Source organism: Lissotriton helveticus, chromosome 11 (genome assembly GCF_964261635.1).
Source record: "Lissotriton helveticus chromosome 11, aLisHel1.1, whole genome shotgun sequence".
In the NCBI taxonomy this organism is placed as follows: domain Eukaryota; kingdom Metazoa; phylum Chordata; class Amphibia; order Caudata; family Salamandridae; genus Lissotriton; species Lissotriton helveticus.
In genome coordinates, this window is record NC_136072.1 from 236,141,128 (window position 1) to 236,168,155 (window position 27,028).

The 27,028-nt window shown below is 45.3% G+C and overlaps 1 protein-coding gene across 1 annotated transcript in view; it reads right to left on the bottom strand.

Annotated features, from left to right (window-relative positions):
* The window catches only part of TM4SF18 (transmembrane 4 L six family member 18), a 180,038-nt gene that overhangs the window by 36,549 nt on the left and 116,461 nt on the right, over positions 1-27,028 (bottom strand). The window contains exon 4 of the mRNA XM_078666354.1: positions 14,285-14,465. Within this exon, the coding sequence (XP_078522480.1) occupies positions 14,285-14,465 (181 nt within the window). The remainder of the gene's footprint in view (positions 1-14,284; positions 14,466-27,028) is intronic.

Below are 27,028 nucleotides of genomic sequence, written 5' to 3' on the forward strand. Positions count from 1 at the left end.
TCCCAAGGAAATAAAACAGAAGTACTTGTGTGTTAGTGGTAAACATCAAAAGTGAGAGCATACCACGGCCAGGGGCTTGCAGCCAAGGTCATGCAGGAACAATCAACGGGCCCACCCCTGCGACAACCTCACTGCCGAATGAAGACAACAATGCATTCATTTGTATTAATTGTAAATATGCCATACATGTTCTTTCATTTAACTACGAGGAATGAGCTACCTGCGTGAGCTTCTGTAACAAACGCGCCCGGAACCTGCAACTGTGAGACTGCCTTTCCGATGCTTATTAATATTATGCAATTAATATAATATGACTAATAGCGCATTTGTCCCATGCCGCTGGGATTGCCTCGAAAGCTGTGCACTTCTCTGCTCAGAAAGATTTAGGTGACATTTACCAGCTTTACCCATCACTAATGGCTAATGCCCAGCAAGGTTCAGAAGGTCTGTGTTTTTCAGAAGAGGATTTTTCTTCTCCCAGCTGCCTGTGTACTGTGCACTCTTCCACCTTAGTATCCCGTCCCCACCCTCCCCTGCCGATTTTTTTTAAGAAGATAGTTCCGCGGGTTCAGCTCCTGCTTCCAAGACCCTTTTGAGAGATCTCACGGTCAAATCTATCAACTCAGATTTCAATCCTTCCCAGTAGGATAAAAGCAAAGCAGCACTTCCACTGAGCTCCGTCATTGTGCAATCTATTATTCGAGTGCCTTGAAACGATTTTTTTTGTTCTATGCCATAGCAACATCAAATTCCTGACAGCTGTTTAGAAAACTTTAATAAATGAGGGACTAGAAACGGGAGACTAGTTTTGCTGAGTTGGCGCCTCATTACCTGCACTGCACAGAACATGGCATGCATACCATTCACTGCAAGAGCTGTTGCTGCTCAGAGAAGAAGATAGAAAGAGTCCGAGCCCACCGTTGTATCTATGCCCCTCTATTTCTTTCATACTTTCATTATCTTTTTAGAACATTGTTTAATGTAAGCTGCGCATATTTACACTTTTGCACCTTCGCAACGCTGTGGACAGTTGCATTGTAATAATTGCAATTATATAGCGCTTACCCCTGAACAGATCAGTTTGATTATCATATTCATAACATAACTTACGTGGGTGCCGCCCGGACGCTGTCCCGTCCTGCTAATCGATCGACGATGGATGCAGTACTGGATGGATGTAAGCTGCTTAAGCAGGCCCGCCCGTCCAGGCAGCAGCCACTGCCAGCCAGCAGGCGGTCCGACTCCGAGTCCACACACACACTGGTGGTCACGACGACGACTCACTCAGTCCCACTCCCACAACAGTCCTCGACCTCGGCTCTCCTCACTATGGCATTGGCATCACATGATCGTATCTATCAACTTACTGTGTCCACTGACTTTCACTTTCACGGTATGTGTGTTGTTGTTCAGTACTGGGCAGGGCATGATTCCAGCATGCGCAGTGACGAGGGACAATGGCCAATCACTGAAGACAATGGCTCAGAGCAGCCAACACCCACGCGCGCGGCACCATCCTGGCGCAGCAGCCAATCCTGGTGCAGAGTTAGCAGTGCCACTGCGCCAGGATTGGCTAAAGAGCAGACTGAAATCTGCCCACTTTGAGACCCGGGGCCCCGGGTCCAAGCCTATATCGATAGTGGTAGAGGGGGGGGATCTAAAGTGTGCGCATGCGTGGGCCTGTCGAATTCTGGACAACTCCGGCCTTTTGCATGCGCACTCGCAGTCACCCTCGGCCTGTGCGCTGCCTCAGCCTGGGCTGTCACTCTCTGCTGCAGCCCCTCCCACCACGGGCCGGCCCACTTCTTTATGGATGCCGGATCCTGTCGGGCTTCTCCCGGGGCCTTGGTGCGCTCGGTGCTCCGATTTTGTTTTTGGGGGAACTTGATAAAAAAAACATATTTTATTATGCAGTGCAGTGTCGGCGGTGGTCCAGGCTAGTGGGGCAACGCCCCAACGCCCCCAATGGACGCACCGCCACTGGATGAAAGACGTCGCCGAGTGGATGAAGAACAGCCGCCTAAAACTGAACTCAGACAAGACGGAGGTCCTCATCCTGGGATCATCGCCCTCTGCCTGGGACGACTCCTGGTGGCCCCCTGCCCTGGGCACCACCCCCAAGCCAACGGACCACGCACGAAACCTGGGCTTCATCCTGGACTCCTCCCTCACGATGACCAGACAAGTATACGCCGTGTCGTCATCGTGCTTCAACACCCTGCGCATGCTCCGTAAGATCTTCCGATGGATCCCCACCGAAACCAGGAAGACAGTCACCCAGGCACTCGTCACCAGCCGACTGGACTACGGGAACACCCTCTACGCGGGAACTACTGCCAAACTACAGAAAAGACTCCAGCGCATATAGAACGCCTCCGCATGACTCATTCTGGACATCCCTCACCACAGCCATATCTCGACCCACCTGAGAGACCTGCACTGGCTCCCCGTCAACAAGAGGATCACGTTCAGACTCCTCACCCACGCACACAAGGCTCTCCACGACATGGGCACGAAGTACCTCAACAGCCGCCTCACTTTCTACACACCCACCCGCCAGCTACGATCGGCCAGCCTCGCCCTCGCCACTGTACCACGCATCCGCAGAGCCACCGCTGGAGGAAGATCCTTCTCCTACCTGGCGGCCAAGACATGGAACTCCCTCCCCATCCACCTACGGCTGACCCAGGACCACCTCTCTGTGGTAAATAAATAATTAATTACCGGTACTATTTTTGAATACAGTGAATAAAACAGATAGCTCAATAAATAAGAGACAGGATTCGAGGTATCTTGAGTCTGACAGGCTTTAATCAGGCATAAGGGACAGGAACAGGACAGCCTGCATGGGAATAGACTGATGGCAGCTGCCAGGGAAGGGATAAAGGGTAGGATCTGGGGTAACTTTTAGTAACAGTGCACAGTATATATACTTAAACAAATACATTACATTCAATACAGTAGGCGTAGCAGTAGGCGTAACTAGTAGCAGTCGCGGAAGATAAGGACAAAATGATGTAACAAGAAGGCGTGTACAGGGCGTACACATAGACATGTGATGTAAACGTAACAGAAGTGTCACAAATGGGGCGGAAACATGGAGGGGCTACCTGAGCAGCTGGGACCTTTAACCTAGTGGTGCGCGCAAACGGGCAATGACGTGTTACCAGGGAGAACTGGGGGCTATGACTTCTGCGCTGGAAGAGGAGACTACAGTCTGCAGTGTCAGAACGACATGTACCTATATCATATCTGGTATCTGGTGTTTGGAGTACATATTGATAGAATCCAAAAGTTATCAGGGCAAAGGCTACTTGACACTAAGACGGGTGCGTGCATAATTCTACATGTATTGCGTGTGCGAGGAATATTCTATGAATATTAATACAGTATTTCTCTTACATGGAGACAGGAAGGCTAGACCATGGCTGAAACTGTTGATGCGATTCAGTAGCTTAGGAATGCAGAGAGGACTGATAACTAGAAGCATAACATACTCTTGGCAGACAGGCAGGCAGAGCCAGGCCGGGCCGGGCACTGTGAGGCAGGAAGTAAGTGAAGGGTCAGGGATGCAGGTGGGGGCTGTATCGCTCCTCGGAGAGGGTTCAGGAGACAGGAGCTGAAACTGGTGTCCGGGCCCTTCTGAGGCCTAGAAACGGGGACAATTCAATGAATTATCGTGCACACTGTAAAACGTGGCAACATAGGCCTAATACTCGTTGCTTTCACGAAAACTGGAAACTGACATACTGGAGATGGACACAACTGTAATCACGTCTTTAATCGATCATAGGGGGATACATGCATATCGATCATGCACATATAGCATAAGATGGGGAACACGTAGGCACATATAACATGGCAAAAATTTACTTTTCCACATTCCCTCCTTGTGCCCTACGTTTCCATCAGGAAACATCAATATTCATGATACCATCTATCATTTCATATAGCATCATTTGCTCGTCTCGGATTGTCTTGGACCGGGATTTAGGACTAGGACTAGGAATACAAGAGGTAGCACACATGCCGCAAATCGCAGGGCCACATTGTATACAGAGGCAGCAACTGAAAATGATCATTACTGCAATACCTAGGAATGACAATACTTTCCATCCCCAGGCAGATATAATACTCCAGAGCCAACCGGACCATGTCCAGGAGCCTGGATTCTGGTGTAACTGATGGGCAATTTTATGAAGTCTGGTTATAGCTGAATAAACAGACGGCGCGTTATTAGGAATGAAAATGCAGCAACTAGATCCGATGACTCTACATGCTCCTCCTCTATCGGCCAGTATGACGTCAAGAACGAGACGATTTTGGAGCACGACAAATCTCATAGCAGATTGCTCTTCAGTTAAATTACCTAGAGCGGAAGTAGTCTCATTCACTACTGCTTCAAGGGTTCTGGTTAAACTACGTATTAACTTACTATTCTGGACAGGACCTATAAAGAAGAAGAAACCTTTATTGAAGTCTTGATATTGTTCTAGAGTAGTTTCAGTTTGATCGACAATTGGGGACTCGATCTCCCTTCTATGTCTGACGTGTACTAGATGTGTGTTTCTGTGATAATCAGATGGGGCTAGAAAAACTGGTGGCAGTAGGAAGGCAATGTAACATGTTCCATCCCAATCGAGGGGCAGACGAACATATGCGGTCTGACCACAAACAAAATAAGAATGACGTGAGGCTTTGAAAATAGATTTCCCACTGTCACTATACTCGACAGTAGTAGTACAATCACTATGTCCTACATGTGCGGATCCATTCTTTCTGACACATAATTCGCCTTTGACTGGTAGTACTGTAATAGCAGGCAAATCTGGAGTAGTATCGGACTGAACATTCAGGACCATGAAATTCGAGGAATAATTACCTAAATCATATACTTCATTTTCTAGATCTAACCCTGTTCTATGGGAAAGACCTTGCTTGTCTGGGAAACATGTTCGATTCAGAAGGGACATATCAGTTGAAGATGACGTTAACGTGGACCATGCTCCACACGAACCATTATGTGAGAACGGATAGGGAAAGAGTGGCAGAACTCCCTTCGGTGTCTGGAAAGGGGGGAGTCGACCACACACCCAACAATTAGTGGCATTGCTGGTCTGGTGTGAATAGTGTAACATTCGGATGAATGTGTTATTACGCATAGCGAGACGATAGGATAGCTCGTGTGGAGGTAGATCACTAAATGTGTGCTCTACTGTAGCATTAGAAAACATATGTACATGTGAAATTGGAAAACATAAATGTAAAGCATAACTTATGCATGTAACCATAAGACTCAAAAATAACAAGAAAAATAGAACGATAATACATCTTTTAGAGTTTTGACTAACTCTCTCACTGTGTGGGTCTGTCTCATACATGTCAGGAACCTGTCTAACCGTTTCACCCGAGAGGGACTTAGACAATTAAACTGGCTGACTTATTTTACTAGACCTTAGCTTATCTTTATACTCCTGCTGCGGAGTTTTCTCTAACAGGGGAAGCTTGAGTTCAGAGTCTGTTTTTGGGCAGTCCTTAGGAATGAGGCAGTCCTTAACAAAAGTCTTTTGTCGTAATCCATGGAATTTCTTGATATGGCTGGTGTGGACCCACCCCTTCCGGCCCTCTAGCTTGACCGCGGTCCTTGTTGTCAACAACACCATTCGAGGCTCTTTCCACCGGGGCTCCAGCGGACTTGAACGATCAAAATTTCGGACCAAAACATATTCTCCCGGAACGACTTCATGCGGTTTCACCTCGATGTTGTCTGGAAATGCAGCGGCAACCTGTGAACGACAAGAGTGTAGGGCAGACATCAAGGAAGCTAGGTAATCTGTCAGCATATTACTGGAAACGTCTGTAATACTACGGGGTCTAGGTGTACCCCACATGTTTGGAGGACGGCCGAATACGACCTCATACGGGGACAGACCTGATCTGGAATGTGCAACCATTCTCATGTAGAACAGAGCAACTGGCAGAGCTACTAGCCAGTCTACACCTTTTTCTTTACAAACTTTAGCAATTCAGATTTTCAGAGTCTGATTATGTCTCTCTACGGGACCGGCTGCTTCAGGATGGCGTACACAATGGAACTTCCACTGGTACCCTAACAGAAGGGAAACATGTTTCATGAGCTCGGATGAGAATGGCTGGCCGTTATCTGAATACACGACCCTAGAGAGTCCATAGCGGGGAAAGAACTCACGAACCAACTGCCTGGCAGTGGTCGCAGCTGTGTAATCTGGAACTGGATATGCTTCTGTCCACCTGGACAAAGCGCATACAACTACGAGGACATACTTGAAACCTCGACATCGCTCCATCTGAATATAATCCATCTGGAGGACTTCAAAAGGGTGGTCAGGAGGTTGGAATCCCCCTTGTTCCACCGGGACACTTTTACCTGGATTGAACTGACAACATATCATACAGGTACGGACTTTCTGCTTGGCTGCAGCTCGTAAATGCTTGTTGAACCAAAGGTTCTGAATACTGTCTAACATAGCTTTTTCTCCTAGATGTGCTGGACTATGTGCGGTATTGATAATGACTTGAACCATAGAGTCGGGGAGAAACCATGTGGCTTTTCCCTTCGTCAACCCTCCTTGATCTGTCTGGACCCCTCCTTGTTCGGACCATTTCTTGATTTCTTCAGGAGTAGCATGTAACTGTATGTCTATGACATCTTGTGTAGGGTCCTTAACTGTCATACAAGTAGTCTGATCTGGAGTGAGTGTCTGTGTCGTGTTAACTGGAATGTCTGGAGTCTGAGCTGTAAGCTTGGCTGTTCGATCTGCTAGATCGTTACCTTGGGAAATGATGTCAGTGACTTTCGTATGTGCCTTGCACTTCATGATAGCGATAGCTGTCGGTAAATGTATTGCATCTAACAGAGCTTGAATGAGAAGACCATGCTGGATCTTGGTTCCATGAGAAGTCATAAAACCTCTTTCTTGCCAGAGCATTCCAAAGTCGTGTACGACTCCGAATGCATATCGTGAATCTGTGTATATGTTTACTTTCAGGTTCTTGGCACGTATGCAGGCTTGGGTCAGAGCGACTAGCTCTGCTGCTTGAGCAGACAGGGTGTCAATACGATGTGTTTCTATAACTTCGGTTTCAGTAGTCACTGCATACGCGGCTACTAGTTCTCCTGTACTTGTTCTCATACATGAACAATCCACATAAAGTGTCAGGTCGGGATCAGGTAATGCAATATCTGTCAGATCTTGTCTTGGCTTTGTCATAGTGTTAACAACTTCCACACAGTCATGTTTGGCAGGATTTGAAGTAACTGACGGTAACAGTGTAGCAGGATTTAAAATATTGCAGCGTCTGATTTCTATGTGTGGCTGAAACAGTGTCAGTTCTTAACCTGTTAAACGTGCAATTGTCAAGTGCTGAGTCTGGGTTCGGTTTAAAAGAACTTCCACGGAGTGTGGAACTTGTACTGTCAGGGAATGTCCTAACACTATGGAATCACTTTGTCTGATCGCTAAAGCTGTGGCTGCAACTGACTTGAGGCACGCAGGCATAGCCTGGGCTACTGGATCTAATGTGCTGGAAAAATAAGCACAGGGCTTGTATTGTCCTGCTTGATCTTGTGTAAGAACAGATAATGCAGTACCATCACGTTCTGTAACAAAAAGTGTAAAATGCTTACGGTAGTTTGGTATTGCTAGAACTGGTGCTTGGCATAAGGCTTTCTTTAACTCATTAAAAACAAGTGTATGTTCCTGGGTCCAAGGGAGGACAGTCGATACGGCTGCCTCCTGTGTCGTTAACTGTATCAGTGGCTTGGCTAGAAATGCATACTGAGGAATCCATTGTCTGCAGTAAGAAGTGAGGCCAATAAAAGCTCGTACCTCCTTCTGTGTCTTGGGCTGTGGAAGACTTGCTATTAACTGGATACGGTCAGGTGTCAACTGCCTACCCCACTTGGACAGTAAGTGTCCCAAGTATACCACTTGCTGGACACAGAATTGTAATTTGGAAGGGGACACCTTGTGCCCCATCTCGGCCAGAAAATACAGAACTGTAAGTGACGCTCGCTCGCAGTCACGTTCAGAACGGGCTGTGATCAGTAGATCATCGACATATTGGAGCAGGGCAGTGTCAGTTGGCATGTGAATATTGTCTAGTTGTCTCTTAAGTGCTTGACTGTAAATGCTAGGACTTTCTGTAAAACCTTGAGGAGCTCGTGTGAATTTATAGCTTCTTCCATTTAAACAGAAACCGAAAAGGAACTGGCTGTCTGGATGAATGGGGACACTGAAGAATGCGTTCTTGAGATCGATAACTGTGAAGAATGTAGCTTCAGAATCAATGGCTGTCAATAGGGATGAAATATCTGGGACTACTGGGTACTGGGGTATGATACATTTATTAAGTTCTCGAAGATCAATCACTAATCGATATACTGGAGGTGCATTTGGATCAGTACGTTTCAGGACTGGAATGATAGGAGAATTACATACATTGGAGTCAGTTTCTACAACCACTCCTTGGGCAATAAGCTCGTCAATAATTTTGGATAAGGCTGCTACAGCCTCAGGTGGCAATTTGTACTGTCTGATTCGTGGTAAAACCACACCTTGCTTTAGAGTCACACGATGGGGTGTGATATGCATACAACCTACATCAGTTGGACCTTGCGCCCATAAATGCTGTGGTACATTCAATAATCTTGGATCAAAATCACGTAGTACATAATGACCTTTGAAGTCTCTCAAAAACAGGCGAACCCCCTCTGGGGAACAGCAAATAACTGCTCCTAATTCTTTCAATGTCTTAATGCCTAACAAATTTTCTGGACAAGATTTCGTGAGTAACAAATCAGTAGTTCGGGACAATGGACCGACTTCTAGAGTAACTGGTTTCGATATTTCATTAACAATCGGCTTTCCTGAAAATCCAAGGGAAACATTTCTAGAGCCTGAGAGCGGAGCCCCTGGAACCTCGTCATGACTGATAGTAGTCCTACTTGCCCCTGTATCAATCAGAAACTTTCTATCTTTCCCTAATACTTGACTGTGTACATAGGGACCCTCTTGATCTACAGGTATCTCGATGAGAGGCAAGCCTACCTCCCTCTCTAGGCTGTTTCATGAATACGGCTGATAATCTGGATACTCTGTCTGGGCATACTGGTACATCTGCTGTGTAACGTGCTGTGTTACAGCGATAGGCTGCGGTGCTGGAACTGTCAGTTGTGCATTCTGTGGTGACTGAGAAGTCTGTGAAACTTGTTCTTGTCTAGGCGGACGTGGTCTTTCTTTAGTCTTACCAGTAGCTATGTTGTGTTTCAGAACTGCACACTCGTTTATAAAATGACCTGGCTGTTTACAGTAATTGCAGGTCCCTTTAACGGGAGCTGCAGGATGACTGGCTTGATTCGAACCCCTCTTCTGACTGTCTTGTGGAACAGATTGTGCAACTAATACTTTCATTTTCGTGTCTTTCATACGTCTCCTTTCGTGTTCTTGCTCTTCCCTGATTCTGTTCTGGTGATACTGGAGCATTTGTAACATCTGTGACGGAGTATTAGCTTGCCAGGTACTTTCGACCTTCAATACTCGATTTTTAACTTGTGCACTTGAATTCTCAACTAGTTTGGTAACAAAAAGATATGAGGGTACGATTCACTACTTGTTTTCAGACCACTGTTAATAATAAAACATTTTTCAAATCTAGAATAAAAATCACTAGTGTCTTCATCTTGTTTCTGTTTACAAGCTGAGATGGCTCCCAATCTTCCTTTTTCGTGGCTAGTAATCTTGGCAAAACTTGTATCAATAACTCGGGCAAATCTTTACATTTCTCCCCAAGACCGGTACCTGGTACTCGTAAATTATCTTCAGCTTCTAGAGCTGTCCAATCTATCTTTTTCTCTCCCACCTCCCATTCTTTTTCCTTAAGTTTTTCATATACCCCTGCGGGCAACAGGACCTTTAACATTTTAATGATATCAGGATACGTGTATTCTCCCATACGGAGCATGTCTTTTAATTCACGGTGGAACCCTGCTGGATCTTTATCGTGACAGGGAATTAGCTTTTTCATCTCTAAGAGTTCCATTTTCTTGATGGGGGTGTAAACGAATACTCGTTCTAGATCACCACCCGTTCCTCTAACTGGGTGTACTTCTCGTAACGGATTCTGTCTATCTATGTAAAATGATTTACTTTCTGGGGGTGAGACGTGAACAAAATGTGGATTCAGAAACGTTCGATATTTGTGGCGCTGTTCTAGAATGATACTAATTAAATCGGTACCTAGACCTCTCCATCTGTACTGGAGTAACTCGTTCAATACATCATGTAGCGGACCTGGATCAGAATGCTGTCCCTCATTCAGTGTAATGAGGTGCTGAATCATATACATACCCACCAGTCGCTGCTCGGCTGGGGGCAGTTTCAGAAACATTTGTGCCACTATTTCGTCTGGAAAAGTGGTAGAATCAGTAGTCCATCGGACTGCTGATCGGGCTAGTTCTTGTTCATGCATTGTACTAAGCTCACTATAGCCTATTCGTGATTTCAGAATGTGATCGATAGCTTGGAATACTTGTTCAAGAGAACCTTGTTCTGGTACGGGAGGAGGGAAAACTTTCTTGTGATCTAGGCGTGAATGTCGGTCGGGAAGTCTAGTTCTACCTACATACGCTATTCTGGAGGGATTCTCGTCGTCTACCTCTTCAGTAGGAGAGTCGTCTTCTTTCTCGGTTACTTGTGCTGCTTCTCGTTTCTCGTGTAACTTTATTATTTCCCTACGAATTTTCTTGTACATACTCTCTATACAGTTTTGTGTCTTGTGTCTTCCCTCGGCTATATGGTCACTCCACCTGGTCAAAACTTTCATTTCTTCTGGATCTTTATCTGGATAATCTTGTTCTCTTATTAAACAATTAATTAGAAACTTTAAAAGCATGAGCTGGATCTCGACTTTTCTTTGAATCATGGCTTCGCGAATACTTTCTGGATACACTCCTGTACGGATAAAACGATATATTCTGTCTAGATGTTCCTTCATATCGGGCAGGGTGTCCAAATAGTCGGTCACCCGTCTTAAACGTAATGAATATATGACCATGGTACCATCGCCTGGAACTGGATCATAACGACATTCGGTAAGTGCTCGCTTGATATCTGTAAATGTTTGAGTTTTCGGCGTACGCTGTAACGCACGTTCATGCAGCTCGAGTAGCGTCATACGTCTGTGTTGAGGCGGGGTTCCAGGAGGACTTCCCCCCGCGGCTCCTAAACTGGAATCGTCGGTGGGTACTGTACGTGCTGGCAGAGTGACTGATGTAGCGGGCACATGTACTGTAGACTGGACCGGGGGTGCCGTAACAGATGCTGTAACGGGTGCTGTAACGTGGACTGTACCCACGGCCCCGGTGGCTGGAGGAACAGGGATTACATTATTTACGGGAGCAGGCGGAATAGGATTTGCATATTCGGGGACTGTATCGTCCAAATAGGACGAGAGGAAAATATCAGCTGCGGTCGGTTTATGACGTAGCTTGATCGGAACTAATGGCGGCGGAAAATTACATGGTGCTTCCGGGGTTGCTTTTGGCAAGCCCTCGGCAAGAAGAGGATACATACCCTTAATAAGGGCATTTCTCTGTGTGTCTGACTGTTCTGCTTTAACTCGTTCACCTACTTCGATCAATTCCCTTTCTTGGGCTCTTTCTGAGGATTCCCTACTTAATTCTGTTTTTCTGATTTCTTTTTCGGTTCTTTTATGAGATTCTTTGCGCCATAACTCGATGGCATCTTTCTGGGACTGTCTTGCTTTCTTTTTCCGTAATGCTTCTTCTACTCGCATGATGCACTCGGCATCCCATGTACCTGACATGGGCCATCTATATTTCTCTTCTAACTCCTTGGTATAATCCACCCATAAGTCTAGATATAATATGGCACTTAAGCCATGCTTATGATACATAAAATGACCTGGACTGTCCCTAGGCGGGACAGGAACTGCTTCCTCTAGTAACCCTTTTCGGGTCTTTAACTGACGTAACTTGGAGAATAGAGGCATTGTCTAGGCTGGAATTCGAACACAATACAATACACGATAAACACAATAATGACTGGAAAAACAAATCATTCATACCACGACATTGAAAACACATTAAATAACATTTAGAATAACAGTTCGGACAGAATATTACCTGGTATACTGAGAAAAGAACACATGAATTTCTCGAGAACGGAACTTACTAGAATTACTAGATGCACTGCTAAAACAGTACGAAACATACCGGTCCCATAAAGAGACACGTCAGGACCCGCATCCACCTAGGTGAACACTTCGGATTGGATCTGCGTACCCAAACCCACGGACCAGAGACAAATTAATTGACCCTGTCTAGATACTACCCCAGCAACGGTACTCACCGGGCAGCAAGAACGGAAGGCCTCGGACTGGACTGGACTGCTACGACGACGGACTACGAACTTCGGACTTCAGTTACAGGTGGGCCTCCGGATACCTCGGACTCTCGGCTTGGGCTCTGGTCGGGACTCGCCGCGTTCCTCACCGCCTCGTCTGGATGCTGGACCGCAACCTCCGTCTCCTCCGTGGGCCTGAGGGATACTTGAAGCAGAAATATCTGCCGGTGCGCAGTAGAGTTCCGTCACGGCTGCAGAGGGTCAGGGGGCCTGCGTGGCTTCGCCGGCGCGTGGGGAAAGGGCAAGTCCCTATTCGGGCGCCATTATGTGGTAAATAAATAATTAATTACCGGTACTATTTTTGAATACAGTGAATAAAACAGATAGCTCAATAAATAAGAGACAGGATTCGAGGTATCTTGAGTCTGACAGGCTTTAATCAGGCATAAGGGACAGGAACAGGACAGCCTGCATGGGAATAGACTGATGGCAGCTGCCAGGGAAGGGATAAAGGGTAGGATCTGGGGTAACTTTTAGTAACAGTGCACAGTATATATACTTAAACAAATACATTACATTCAATACAGTAGGCGTAGCAGTAGGCGTAACTAGTAGCAGTCGCGGAAGATAAGGACAAAATGATGTAACAAGAAGGCGTGTACAGGGCGTACACATAGACATGTGATGTAAACGTAACAGAAGTGTCACAAATGGGGCGGAAACATGGAGGGGCTACCTGAGCAGCTGGGACCGTTAACCTAGTGGTGTGCGCAAACGGGCAATGACGTGTTACCAGGGAGAACTGGGGGCTATGACTTCTGCGCTGGAAGAGGAGACTACAGTCTGCAGTGTCAGAACGACATGTACCTATATCATATCTGGTATCTGGTGTTTGGAGTACATATTGATAGAATCCAAAAGTTATTAGGGCAAAGGCTACTTGACACTAAGACGGGTGCGTGCATAATTCTACATGTATTGCGTGTGCGAGGAATATTCTATGAATATTAATACAGTATTTCTCTTACATGGAGACAGGAAGGCTAGACCATGGCTGAAACTGTTGATGCGATTCAGTAGCTTAGGAATGCAGAGAAGGAGGGCTGGACTGATAACTAGAAGCATAACATACTCTTGGCAGACAGGCAGGCAGAGCCAGGCCGGGCCGGGCACTGTGAGGCAGGAAGTAAGTGATGGGTCAGGGATGCAGGTGGGGGCTGTATCGCTCCTCAGAAAGGGGTCAGGAGACAGGAGCTGAAACTGGTGTCCGGGACCTTCTGAGGCCTAGAAACGGGGACAATTCAATGAATTAACGTGCACACTGTAAAACTTGGCAACATAGGCCTAATACTCGTTGCTTTCACGAAAACTGGAAACTGACATACTGGAGATGGACACAACTGTAATCGCGTCTTTAATCGATCATAGGGGGATACATGCATATCGATCATGCACATATAGCATAAGATGGGGAACACGTAGGCACATATAACATGGCAAAAATTTACTTTTCCACATCTCCTTCAGGAAACAACTCAAGACCTGGCTTTTTGAGCAGTAACGGACCCCCCCCCCCCAGCGCCTTGAGACCCTACTGGGTGAGTAGCGCGCTATACAAATTGTGATTGATTGATTGATTGATTGATTTGCTGAATGTTTTCCCTATATTGTGTACATTTGAGAATATGAATACAAATATAGAAGTAGAAGACTTATAATTAAATACTTGACTTGGTTTCATGACATGAAAATCTGATGTGTCCTACCTCAATTTCATAATTTCAAAAATCAATTGCACAATTATTCACAATGTACCTTTCTTTTTATTAACAACAGAGCAACTTTTGATATCCATAAGTCAAATAAATACATTTGATTACCTGGACGACAACAGAATGGGTCCCACATAGCAATATTTTTAGCTCAATGAATGCTTTAATGAGGCAAACGATCACTTGAAATGCACTCAGTGCTATCAGGATTGAAAACAATATTATATTCCACTCGACCACATAATAAGGTTGAAGGCACTGCGACCAGAGGGAGCTGTTTGTCAGGTAACTGGAAACAAAAAGAAACATAAAATGTGAACAATACAGATTCACTCTTTTATTGAGAATAAACGATGCTGTTATGTAAATGGGTTGTGTGTCTGAAAATCGTGTGTGAAATATCGACCTGCCAAACAGGCGTGGCCAGTTCAAGTAAGAGCGGTGGGGTGAGGCTGGGCGGGGGGGAGTCAACAGATGACGCGATAGGAAAATTAGATTAAAAAATAAATAAAACTGCTTACCTTGCGCTCACCGCATCGCCGACTCGCTGACTAGGCAATGCGGCGAGCGCACCGTAAGTGGTTTTATCTATTTTTTTATTGTATTTTCCTTATTCCGTCATCTGTTGGCTTCCCCCCGCCCCGTCCCTGCCCCACAGCCTCACCACTCTTCCCTGAACCAGCCGCTCCTGCTGCTAAAATATTGTATTTAAATATCCAGGAGCCAAATATTGAGAAATTGCGGACATAAGCAAGTATAGATGTACTATTCTTAACTCCATATTAACACAATTTGAAGATGGAAATGTTGTCAAGGTACATGGAAGCGGAGTTAACGATTCCAAGTTTATACTGATCTATCAACACTTACCTTGTGGAAGTTTTGGTCCTCGATATTTAGGCCAGTATATTTCGGCAGGTCAATATTCCCTATACGATATTCATGGAGTATATCCATAACAGCAAATAGACCCCTTTACATAGCTTAGCTGTGTGAAGGGGTATTTTCACTTAGATTGCAAAACAGTGCAAGCCTTGAGAAAGGCTTGCACTGTTGAGAAAGACTATGAAACAAATGTACACACTCGAAACACACTCCGTCACTCTGGAAAAGTATATACAATAAGGATTATAAAATGCTAAAAAAAAATAACATAAAAACAAAGAATATTAGGCAATGATAAACAAGAAGAATATGGAAATAAAAAGGTCATGAAGAAAAATTAATTGCTGGACCCTATGAAAGGTTTACTGAATGAGGAACATTATTGTTTGCCATGCGAATTTAAAGAAAGTTACAGAAAATATTTAAATTGCACATACAGAGTGACAAAACTTTTCTTCTTTTGGGTCTTCATTGTGCAGGATAGGAGCAGTAGTCCAAGTAAAATTTTAAATACCTGACTAATGGGAACAGTGAACAAGGAGTTTAGAGGCTGGGGCATATGAGTATAAAATATGTCTGATGTCTTAAACATCAGTATTTTAGCAGTCTGTGGTAGGCGAGCAATGCCCATTGGGGGCTGCTCCTCCGTTTCAGCAGCGGAGCGTCTCCCGACTTAAAACCCCCCCAAAGCCCCGAGATGGAAAATAAAATGTAATTTATCACCATTTTATTTTTCATCCTCCTATCCTGAACCTAGCATCAGGACGGGGGCTGGCCGCTGTTGACTGAAAGCAGCAGGGAGGAGGATAGGTTGTATGTGCACTTTTTAAAGTGTGCATGTCCCTTTGGACAGCTGTCTTGAGACGGCCAGCCAGACATTCGCACTTTGAAACCTCTAACCCAGCTGTCTTAAGACTCCAGAGCGCTGTGGAGTGCCGAGTGAGGCCACTCCCTCCAATCAGGTTGCTGATCTCATAGCTTGACAGCAGCACCAGGATTGGTCTAGGGAGTTTTCTGGTGGCCGAGTTGAAGTTGCGAGATGTCCGGAGCAGGAGTAAGGCAAGTTTACTTTTATTTTAAGTTTATGTGTGAGCGTGCACTTTTATTTTTATATTTTTAACTACATTTGAGCGCATGCGCCTGGCCCCCCTCCCTGTTAATGCCAGCCGCCACTGGTTTAGCCTTCCCATTCCCCCATTGTGTGCCCTAGCCCAGCAGACTGTATCCTCGTGGATGCCTGAAACAAGGAAAGTCTGGGGACAGTACTGCTCAGAACGTAGATGCCAGGATTAACCTTTTCTTCAAATGAGACACTTCAGCTTCTCCGGCTGCCACAAGGTGTCTTTCAGGAGGGGGTGGGGGGTCTCCGGGAATCCCAATATTGTAATCCACAGACTCCAAAGTTATCCTAAATTAATATATCTAGATCCTGAACATTTTTTCTCACATGTGACAGACAGGATTTACTATTTACCGAATACTTTTTCTCACAGTGCTGCTAAAATATCTACTTATTGTGCTAGTTTTACTCACCGTCTCTCCAGACCCTATTTCTTTGGTCCTTTTTATTGTGCTCCAATTTCACTCTGCTTGATCATGCCAAAAATGGGCCTTCTTTTCTTACTCCTCATATTCTTTCTGGAAGTATGTAGTTGCATTTATGAGGAGTCTCAGAGGAATCATAATCCCAGTTTCCCAGGCTCATCCTGAGACCTCCTCTTATGAGTATCTCATTGATACCTTTACAATTCCTTCTTTAAAGCTCAGTACATTCTCTCTTCTGAACTCTAGCTCACACAACGATTTCCTCAAATATCATAGCCTTAAATGTATTACAAGGAATAGGAATGGCTGTGAGAACTCTATTTATTTAGAAAAAGCAGATGACCATCTGTCTAATCTGTAGTTCAAACTCTTGAGCCAGGACAAGGCTATTTTTTAAAACACCACCTGAGTTATTTTTTTCAAACTCCTAAGGAGTCACTTTCTGAATACTAATAGCACATTAACCAGAGAAGAAAGCTGGCCTACTGTTTTTGCTGGAAACTTGGAAATGTGACAAGGAATTGTACTTGTAAGAGTTGCACTTATCATCATGTTCATGTTGACGATGGTTGTTTTATAGGTCAATGATCAGATGTGGTGCAGTAACGAGTTTTAAAATCAGATCATAGACAAACTCTGGCCATCAGCCCATGGGCAAAAAAACCTCAGCAGTGTGAACTTGAGTTCTGAGATCCTATTTGCAGAAAACCCATCTGCCTCTTAAATCAAACCTGATCTGCAAAGATCTGCCTGCTTTTCATTTCTATACAGCTGCTCCACAATGCTGATGTTACAAAAATCTTTTCATCCAACTTCAATTAAATATGTTCCCTATTTTTGCAGGATTTGTGAGTCTCTTCCAAGTTTGCTGTATTGTCATTTGAATATCTTATAGATGTAAATACAGCATTATTCTTCCTCATATCATGCAGGCCAGTTACAGGCACTGATAAGTTTCAGCTCCATGGGGCCTATTTACAAAAAATTCACGCAGTGCTGTACAGCAAGGTTGCTGCCCTGCATGACAGGGAAATTAGATGTATTTAAGACACTTTTACACCTATCTCCCTGCTACCTATTTTTTTTCAAAAATACTAGAAAAACATGTAATATCTCAGCTTACCTCATGTGTGGAAACCCAGGGTGCCCTTCAATGCTCCCAGTCTGGTGTCCGAGAGGGGCACCTCACCTTTTAGGAGTCAGAAAACATATACAACGACTCATGGACTCGGGCAGTACAGCTGCTCTGATCCTGTTAGATCTCAGTGCAGCTTTCGACACTGTGTTCCATGTTATTCTTTTAGAAACACTGATCTGACTGGGCCTCCAAGGCACTGCTTGGCATGGCTTTCCTCCTTCCTGCTAGACCTACATTCCAGGTCTTCTCAACAAACACAGCGTCAGAACCCCTCCCACTGACCTCGGAAGTTCTGCAGGAATCTGCCCTCAGCCCCATGCTTTTTAATATCTGTATCCGCCCTTTGGCAAGCCTGGTGAAAAGCAGTGGGTTCAGTTTTGGTAAATCTGGGAATGCGTCAAAAGCCAGGTAAGTTGCGTGGGAACACCCACACAACACCCATGGAACGTCTTGCCAGGGCAGAGGAAGGCAACGCAGCGATTTGTACTGCTTTGCCTTAGTCCAGATTTATGGAGTCAATCAGGGCCACGCAAAGTGGCGCTGTGTGGCTTCATAAATCTTACTTAAGGTTTGAGTGGTGTTTGTACCACGTTGCGTGGTGCAAATGGGATGCAAATCATTTCATAAATAGGCCCCTATACTGCTACTTTGTTAGAACATTGCATCACCAACTCAGTTCCCATCCAATCGTGAGGAATGAACGAGTACAAATTATATCTTCCGCCTAATTGCCTGCCTGTTTCACCAATCTTGAGTTTTTTTTAATAATTATTTGATACACACACAAATGCCATACCCATCCCACATGATATAAACACCATCAGGTGAAAAAAACAATCAGGTTTGATTTGCTGCCCCATCAGAATTCTTGTATTTGGTTATCAGTTGCTTAACCTCCCAAAACCTCTTTGAGCCTCACTACAACATATTCTTTTCCTTGCTTTCACCAATAATGTGTTTCTTCATTTGAGAGTCAGCGAATCCAGACAAAACTCTCTTGTTTTTTTTGTCTAGGGTATCAACCAAGGAACATTTTGTGTGCATAGCTGGTATCCTTCCTCTTTCATTCTTTGAGTGAAAAGCTTCTTGAGAGCTTACCATGAACTCTTCTCCATTGGTGTGATTAATTTCCCCTGTTTCTAATGTTTTATGTGGCTCCCAGTCTCCTCCGCCTCTTTTGTTGTGGCTGTGCGCTCTCTTTGAGCCTTTGTGCCCCAAAGCTCTCTAAGACTTACACTGTATGAGTTGCTCCAGTGCTGGGTATAAAGCATGAGAGAAACATTACCATTACAAGCAAATTTGTGTTTATTCCTGGTGGGTAAAGGAGGTTCTTAACTATTGCTGTGGACCCAGAATCACCAGAATTCCAGGTAGTAGTACAGTTTAGTGGTCTATTGTTCTGTTAACCCCTTTGCTGCTAGGCCTCCCCCCCCCCCTGTGCTAGGCCTTTTTTAAACCTCAAATTTAGCTGCAAAAACCACATTTTCCACATATTTCTGGGTGGAATCACCTTGCCGGCACAAATGTCCTACCCCACAGCGTTCCCCTCAGTCTCCCGAGTAAAATGATACCTCACTTGTATGCGTGGGGCAAGGGCCTGTGTCAACCCAGTGATCCTACAACTTTCCCACACAGAAATGTGAGAAACAATAAATATTTTCAACAAAATTTGAGGTTTGCAGGGTATTCTGGGTAGGGAAATGTAGGGGGACTTATGCAAGCCATACTTTGCTAGAATCCCACGGGTATCTAGTTTTCAGAAATGTGTGGGTTTGGTAGGTTTTCCTACATGGCCGCCGAGCCCGGGGCCAACAACTCATGGGACCCCCTTGCAGAACCAGGTTGTTTGGTGATAGGTCATTCTGAAGTCGCCTCAATAGTTTTGGGGCCTTGCCTGTCATGGGTAATTGACCCACCCACACAAGTGAGGTACCATTTTTCTCAGAAGACTTTGGGGAATGCGGGCGGGGTGGAATTTTGAAGTCGCCTCAATAGTTTTGGGCCCTTGCCTGTCGCGGGTAATTGACCCACCCACACAAGTGAGGTACCATTTTTCTCAGAAGACTTTGGGGAATGCGGGCGGGGTGGAATTTTGTGGATCCACTCAGATTCCAGAACTTTCCACCACAGAAATGTGAGGAAAATTAGTTTTTTGGACACATTTTGAGGTTTGCAAGGGATTCTGGGTAACAGAACCTGGTGAGAGCTAGATAAGTCACTCCATACTGGATTCCCCTGGGTGTCTAGTTTAAGAAAATGTATAGGTTTGCTAGGTTTCCCTAGGTGCCAGCAGAGCTAGGGTTCAAAATCTACAGCTAGGCACTTTGCAAAAAAAGGGTCAGTTTTCACTGTGAAAATGTGTTGTGTCCATGTTGCGATTTGGGCCATTTCCTGTCACGGGCACAAGGCTTACCCACACAAGTGAGGTACCATTTTTCTTGTAAAACTTTGTGAAATGCGGGGTGGGTGGAACTTTGTGGATGCATGCAGATTCCAGTACTTTCCACCCAGTGGCGGCTGGTGAATTTTGAAAGTGGTGAGGCGGATAATCGTACCCTAGTACAACATGCGAGCGAGCGTAGCGAGCGAGCCCAAACTGAAAAAGGAGGGTGCGGGGGGGTTCTCCCCCCGCAAGAAAATTTTGCAAAAAATTGATTCAAATGGTGGTTTTTACACCACATATTTACTGCAAATTGTTGCGAAAACAGGATCTAAACATAGCATTTTAAAGCACAAGTGTGAAGAAAATATTAGAAACATATCAAAAATGTGCCCAATACTCTAACAGGTCTGCTTGCAAAATGACCACCAAGCCAAGCACATACAACCAATGAAACCAGGACCTTTAAATGTTTTCTACCTGTAACACATCTCTGCCTCTTTACTGTATTGGTTGATGAAGTCATCAAGGCTCACACGAGAGCCGAGGCCAGTGCAGCCCAGTGGACTCTGCACACACATCTTATCTGCTGCTCCCCCTCTGCTGATGCCACTGGTACCCCACTCCGCCCACCTGTCATTAGTGGTGCCCAAAGTGCGAACTGCATATCCTGAAAGCAAGAAGGCAATAGTCGTACGGAAAGCACGCCTGCTCAAGAAAATGCACAACACACCTGTCTCTTATAGACCCAGCAGGGTATGTGTAGTGCTTTTTCTACTAACATGGCTTACTACCTCTCTAATTACTCAACCATGGTACTCGTATTGAAGCTGCAAACTTGAGTCGGCACCTCTTTCTTGGTGTATATAGTAAGCTGACTTGCACTTAGCAGCACATCCCGAACAAGTGTGTGGAGATATTCTGGACCGAGTGAAGGTGAAGTTGGCCCGGTACTACCTCCACTAAGCAGTCCACCACACCAGTTTCCAAGGTTACCACATAACCCTTCTCATGGCAAATGATGAATTTGTGTCAGCAATGTGGCAGCTGGTCCAAGTTGGTGGCTGGGGGCTGTTTGTGCAAGCTGTAGGTGAGGGAGAGAGGTGCCACCCTCTGGGGTGGTGGGCCAGGCCTGTTGATCTTTGTCCAACTATTCCTTTCTTTACCATTCTGGAAAAGCCACGTGCATGCCTGACAGTCCTGCAATGCACATGAAATCCTGTGAGTGGAGTGCAAGAAGCACGCACATTAAGGTGCAAGAGAAGACGGTCCATCTGCCGGTGTGAGGGAGCTGTTTGTGCACCTCTTGCCACCTCATCAGTGGTGCTGCTAGTGAAGACAAGTAAATACGCCCAAAGATTTACAATTAAGGGCCGAAGAGCTGTGCATCCATGGAGCCTTCCATGTCTCAGGCTCTTGTTGTGGAATTCCAACTACACTGAGTGGAGAGGGGAGGTGGCAGTACCCCACCTACGGAATTGGAAATATAAATGCCATCCATGGTGCTCAGTACCTTCTCTCTCATTACCACAGTCCAGGGCAGTAGCAGGTCTATACAGTGTATGGTAATCAGGCAGTGCCAGAAGATTTGATATTTCAGGTCAGTGTGTGGACCATCTTTTCTGCTTTTTGTGGGCCTGCTTTAGAGTTGGGTGACACATTTTTTACTGTTGATTTCTCTCGTATCAAATAATGCCTGCAGCAAGCAACAATGCATGAAGTCCACTATACCTTGCAAAACACCTACACTACACTGCTTGTCTTAACAAGTTAAAAACTGCCCCAATTTGAAAAGGTGGGACTTTTTTTAGCTACCTAATTCAGTGACGGGGACCAACTTTATTTTGGTGCCCGGGCCTATTTTCTATAACAGTCTGTAAAGTCTTGTGTAGGGGCCATTTCCCACCTGCATTACCTTTTCAAAAGGCCTGACTGTTCTTGTCCCGTAATGTATGTAAATGCCACTACTTTCTTGGGAGAGGAAAGGTAGTTAAGACAGGGCAACAGATGAGCGCTGCCAGGCAGGAAGGAAAAGAAGGAGGGGGCAAGTGATGGGGTTATTGAAAAGAAGGATAGAGAGACACAGAGATGGAGAAAGCTATCTACAGGAAGAAAAGAAAGGGAAATGGAAGTCTAAGGTGTAAGGAACAAAAACAGGAGGGGAGAAGGGTATATGAAGACAAGAGAAACGCAGGTAGAGAAAAGAAAGACGGATAAAGAAAATAGAGCAGAGTAGAGACAAGGGAAAAGTGAAGAAAGAAGGCCAAAAAAACTGAGAAATGGAAAAGAGACGGGAGCAAGAGAAAGGGAAACAAAACTGGCACGAGAGAAAAGGGGAAAATAACTGGTGGAGGAATTAGTAGAGAAAAATATTAGAGGGATAAAAGACCAAAAAGGAACAGGAATAATGTAGACTTTGGAGAAAAAGGAGCAGAAGAAGGAACCTGCCAAATACACTTCTGTGATTCCCATATGAGCCATAAGACCGGTATTTTGGTTTCTCTCTGAGATGTAATTTAATCCAGATAAATGGAACAGCAACTGACATACACCAAAAGCCTGTCAATTTGATTGGCTTTGTCACTGGGTGCTAGCTGTTTAAGATAAATGAGTGACAACAATGATTTCTTATAAATAATTAACATTGGAAATGTTTAAATTCTGAAATAGTGAGTCTGTGAAATAAATAGCTTTGAAGCCTGTGGAAGGAGTTTTGGCCTTCAATTATGTGTGCTTTATGTTAGATATGTATTCTCTTTTTCTCTGCATATCTTGTCCATCTGCACATCTTCAACCCCCTCTCTTTCCTCTTCAGCATCCTCTTTTCACTCTTCCCCGGATGTCCTTCCTCGCGTCTCTGTCACTTCACCGCCCAACATGCACTGCACTCCCTCAAATGTAAGCACTTTCATTTCTCTTACTTTTGCCTTGCATATATTTTGAAATCAGTGTACCCCCTTCACACACCTATCCACAGAATTTTAGTTGAAAATGGAATACACAAACATTATTCTGTGTGCTCTGTAGACAGGTCAACCCACTGACAGGCACTTTGTCTGGCTTCAGCCTTAGCGCCTGAGCACTCAATCAAAGCCCCTCATAATTACCTGGCATGGCTCAAGCTTCAAAGTGTGCAGAGAAAAAAATACAGATAAACAACATTATAAAATAGCTAACTCATGGGGAATGCAAGATTAAGTAAAGCATGTAAAATAAGAGAGGAACAAAATCGCTGAAATGCATTCCCTCGACAATTTTAACATTCATGGTTTGCAAGTCAATCAGTATTTTTGACATCAGTGTTAACTTAGGGGCATGCTAAGTTCACTAAGTGAGCTTATTAAAATATAAGAAAGAATCAGTATGCTTTAAACCTTAAGTGCACAACAGATGCTAAGTATTACCATAAATATTTCTTAATATGTTTTTCATGTCCCGCTGTCCTCTAGTTTATTTGGCATTGCATATGTTTTGGTTGTTTGGTCTTGCACTGTTAGTTGTAATACAAGGGTGTGCACTGGTGGTTGTAACACCAGGGTGTCCAATGGAGGGTGTAATACAACGGTATGCACTGGTGGGTGTGATACAAGGGCATGCACTTGTGGGTGTAATAAAAGGGCGTGCACTGGTGGGTGTAATACAAGGCATACACTAGTGGGTGTAATACAAGGGGGTGCACAGGTGGGTGCAATGCAAGGACGTGCACTGGGTGGGTGAATGCAAATGTATGCACTGGTGAGTGTAATGAAAGGGTGTGCACTGGCAGGTGTAATACAAAGGCGTGCACTGGTAGGTGTAATACAAGGGTCTCTTGTGCCTCTGGATGTAGTGGTTTTGAGTTAATACTGGGCGACGCTGGCATATGGTATTGATCTGGAACATCAGACAGCTGTCTGACGCAGTCTAGACATGGCGGTCTTTTTTCATGCAAGCTCTGGGGAGCTTGCATATGGTGTTTGTTGATTCAATTTACACTTGATGAATGTCCCACAATTAAGATATATGAATTTGTCTTTAAACTATTGCCTGTAATTGACAGCACATCAATGATTAACTCACACCGTACTTTAGGTACAAGAGTAAGATAAACAACTATTTTCGAACTTGAATCAAAAATATTGGAGTGCTCTATGTAAGCACCAGTTACATGACCTACTTTGAAGCAGAAGGAATGTACCTTCATAATTGCAATAGGAAAGTGTTTAATAACGCTTCACTTAGGCCCTTTTCACAGTTAAACAACACATCAGCAGCCATACACACTGAGATAGGTGGACTTACACACCAAAACACACTCTCAAACCGTTACACACATCAGCACTATTTACACAGCCAGCGCTCATTTAGTCTACTGCATGGCAGGCTTGCTTCTCTCTCAACTGACTGCAGCATGGAGCGCGACACCAGGTATGACAATGATCTTCCAACCACTACAAATCACCGAGCAGTGTGACCCCCGGTGTCATACTCCCTGCTGTAGCCACTTAAAGACCCTGCCGTGCCTTACAAAAATCCCAAGAGCCCATATGCACAGTGACTTCACCCAAGCCCCTTACAAATCCAACTAGTAATAAAAAGATAATAATGGAGGTTTCGAGTATGCATACCCAGCCTACAGAGTTCACCCACCCCAACAAAGTCTCCGGTCCGCCTCCTGCCTTTCCCAGCTCTCTATGGTCATGAGATCTGTTGACTCTGCCCTGAACCACAGCCGTCAGCACCCAATGTTGGCCTCGGATGACAACTTATTAATTACTAACAAGTAACAACATGCGCCTTTCAAAAAGGATTTCACACTTGCTTTCAATTTGGCAACTAAATGCTGGCAACAGTTTACGGCCTTTTAAATACCTGACACGAGGGCACGAACACAGTTCAGCACTACTAATAACTTTTAAAGCTCGCTCATTTCGAACACTTTATAAATATGTACATTTTAATTTTCACTCACCGGAGGTGCAAGGAATCATGACACAGCTTCTTTCTTTCCACTTTAACCCATTCTTGTTTCATTGGTCACAGGGCAGGGAAGGGAGGGGTTAGCATTACAGGGAGGCTTCATGAAATATGATTGACATGTAGCCCTGGCCTCTGCAGAGCTGAAGCAGACAGGGCCCAGGGCTAACTCTATCGGCGGGGGAGGTCCTTCAGCAAGGACTTCAATGTCTTTGCCGAGGTGCTGACGTCACACGTCTCAGGGCTGTGAGCTCCTCAGCCGGCAAATCTAGGATTGGTGGCGCATGCTCAGAGTGCATGATTTTTGCCTGCCAGGTTTATGGCAGGCACAAATCATGCACTCTGAGCATGCGCCACCAATCCTAGATTTGCCGGCTGAGGAGCTCACAGCGCTGAAGCAGGTTACTTGCAGGAATATATTTACTCAATTGTAAAGTAAAAAGCACAAATGGGGGCAGAAAAAGGACGAGGGCGTAGCCCCTAATTTCTAATTTCTAATTTAAAACATTTATAAAGCGCAGCGTGCACCGTACGGTTTCTTGGCGCTAGTATGGGAGTCGGCAACAGAGGCAAAGTCAACCTGTCGAGAAAAAAAGGAAGATTACACGGGGAAGGCCTGTTTGAAAAGAAACGTTTTAAGATCTTTCCGAAAAGAGAGATAGTGGGTGGCAAGGCGAAGGTGATCAGGAAGGGAGTTCCAAAATGTAGGGGCTAAGGTAGAAAAGTTGGTTCCGCCCCATTTTTTCCGTTTGAAACGTGGGATTTGGAGGAGAGATTTGGAGGAAGAGCGGAGCTCTCTGGTGGGAACATATTCTTTTATTAGCGAGGAAATAAAGGCCGGGGCAGTGCCTTGGCGGGCCTGGAAGACCATGCAGCCGGTCTTGAAGAGGGAGCGTTCCTTGACGGGAAGCCAATGAAGCTCCCTAAGGAGCGGTGTAGAGTGATGATATCGCGGGAGACCAAAAACCAGCCGGGCCGCCTGGTTCTGGACCATCTGGAGCCTCCGCATGCTGTATGCCGGAATGCCGTTGTAAAGGGCATTGGCATAATCCAGCCGCGATATCACCAGTGCGGCCATGATCTGCTTGAGTGCCTGAGGGGAAAAAAACGGGAGACAGTGCGGATGGTGCGGAGAGTGAGGAAGCAGGAGGAAACTACAGAACTGATTTGTGAATGAAGGGTGAGCTGGTTGTTCACTTTAACACCCAGTGTTTTGACCGAAGTTGAGGGGGTGGGGGGGGGACCAAGAATGGGGGGCCAAAAGAGAGAATTCCAGGGACTGGAAGAACCACCGGTGAGAACCAACTCGGTTTTATCCGGGTTCAATTTGAGATGGTTGTGGTTCATCCAATCCCTGATAAATGTCATAGAAGACTGAAAGTTAGAAACAGAGAGGGAAGAAGAGGACAGATCAAAGATGAGCTGGAGGTCATCGGCGTAATTGTACACGGTGACCTCCAGCTGCTGAAGAGCAAAAATAAGAGGAGAGATGTACAGATTGAAGAGTAGAGGGGAAAGAGAGGAACCCTGGGGAACACCACAGGTGACAGGGAGTGAAGTGGTCGTGAGGTCTCCTAGCCGAACCGCCTGGGTGCGGTCCCTCAGGAAGGAGGACAGCCAGATCAGGGCTGAACCCTCAATTCCAGCCGCCTTGACACGGGACAATAGGATGGTGTGGTCAACCGTGTCAAAGGCGGCAGAGAGATCGAGGAGTACCAGCACCTGATGTTTGTTATTATCCATACCCTTCCTGAGGTTGTCCAGGACCGCAACCACAACTGATTCTGTCGAGTGCCTGGGGCGAAAGCCAGCCTGGCGGGGAGCCAATCCCCCATTAGCCTCTACGTGGGTGCTGAAAGCTGCGGTGACATGGCGTTCCAGCACCTTGCCCAAATAGGGCAGCAGGGAAATGGGGCGGTAATTGGCTGAGATGGACGGGTCGGCGCCA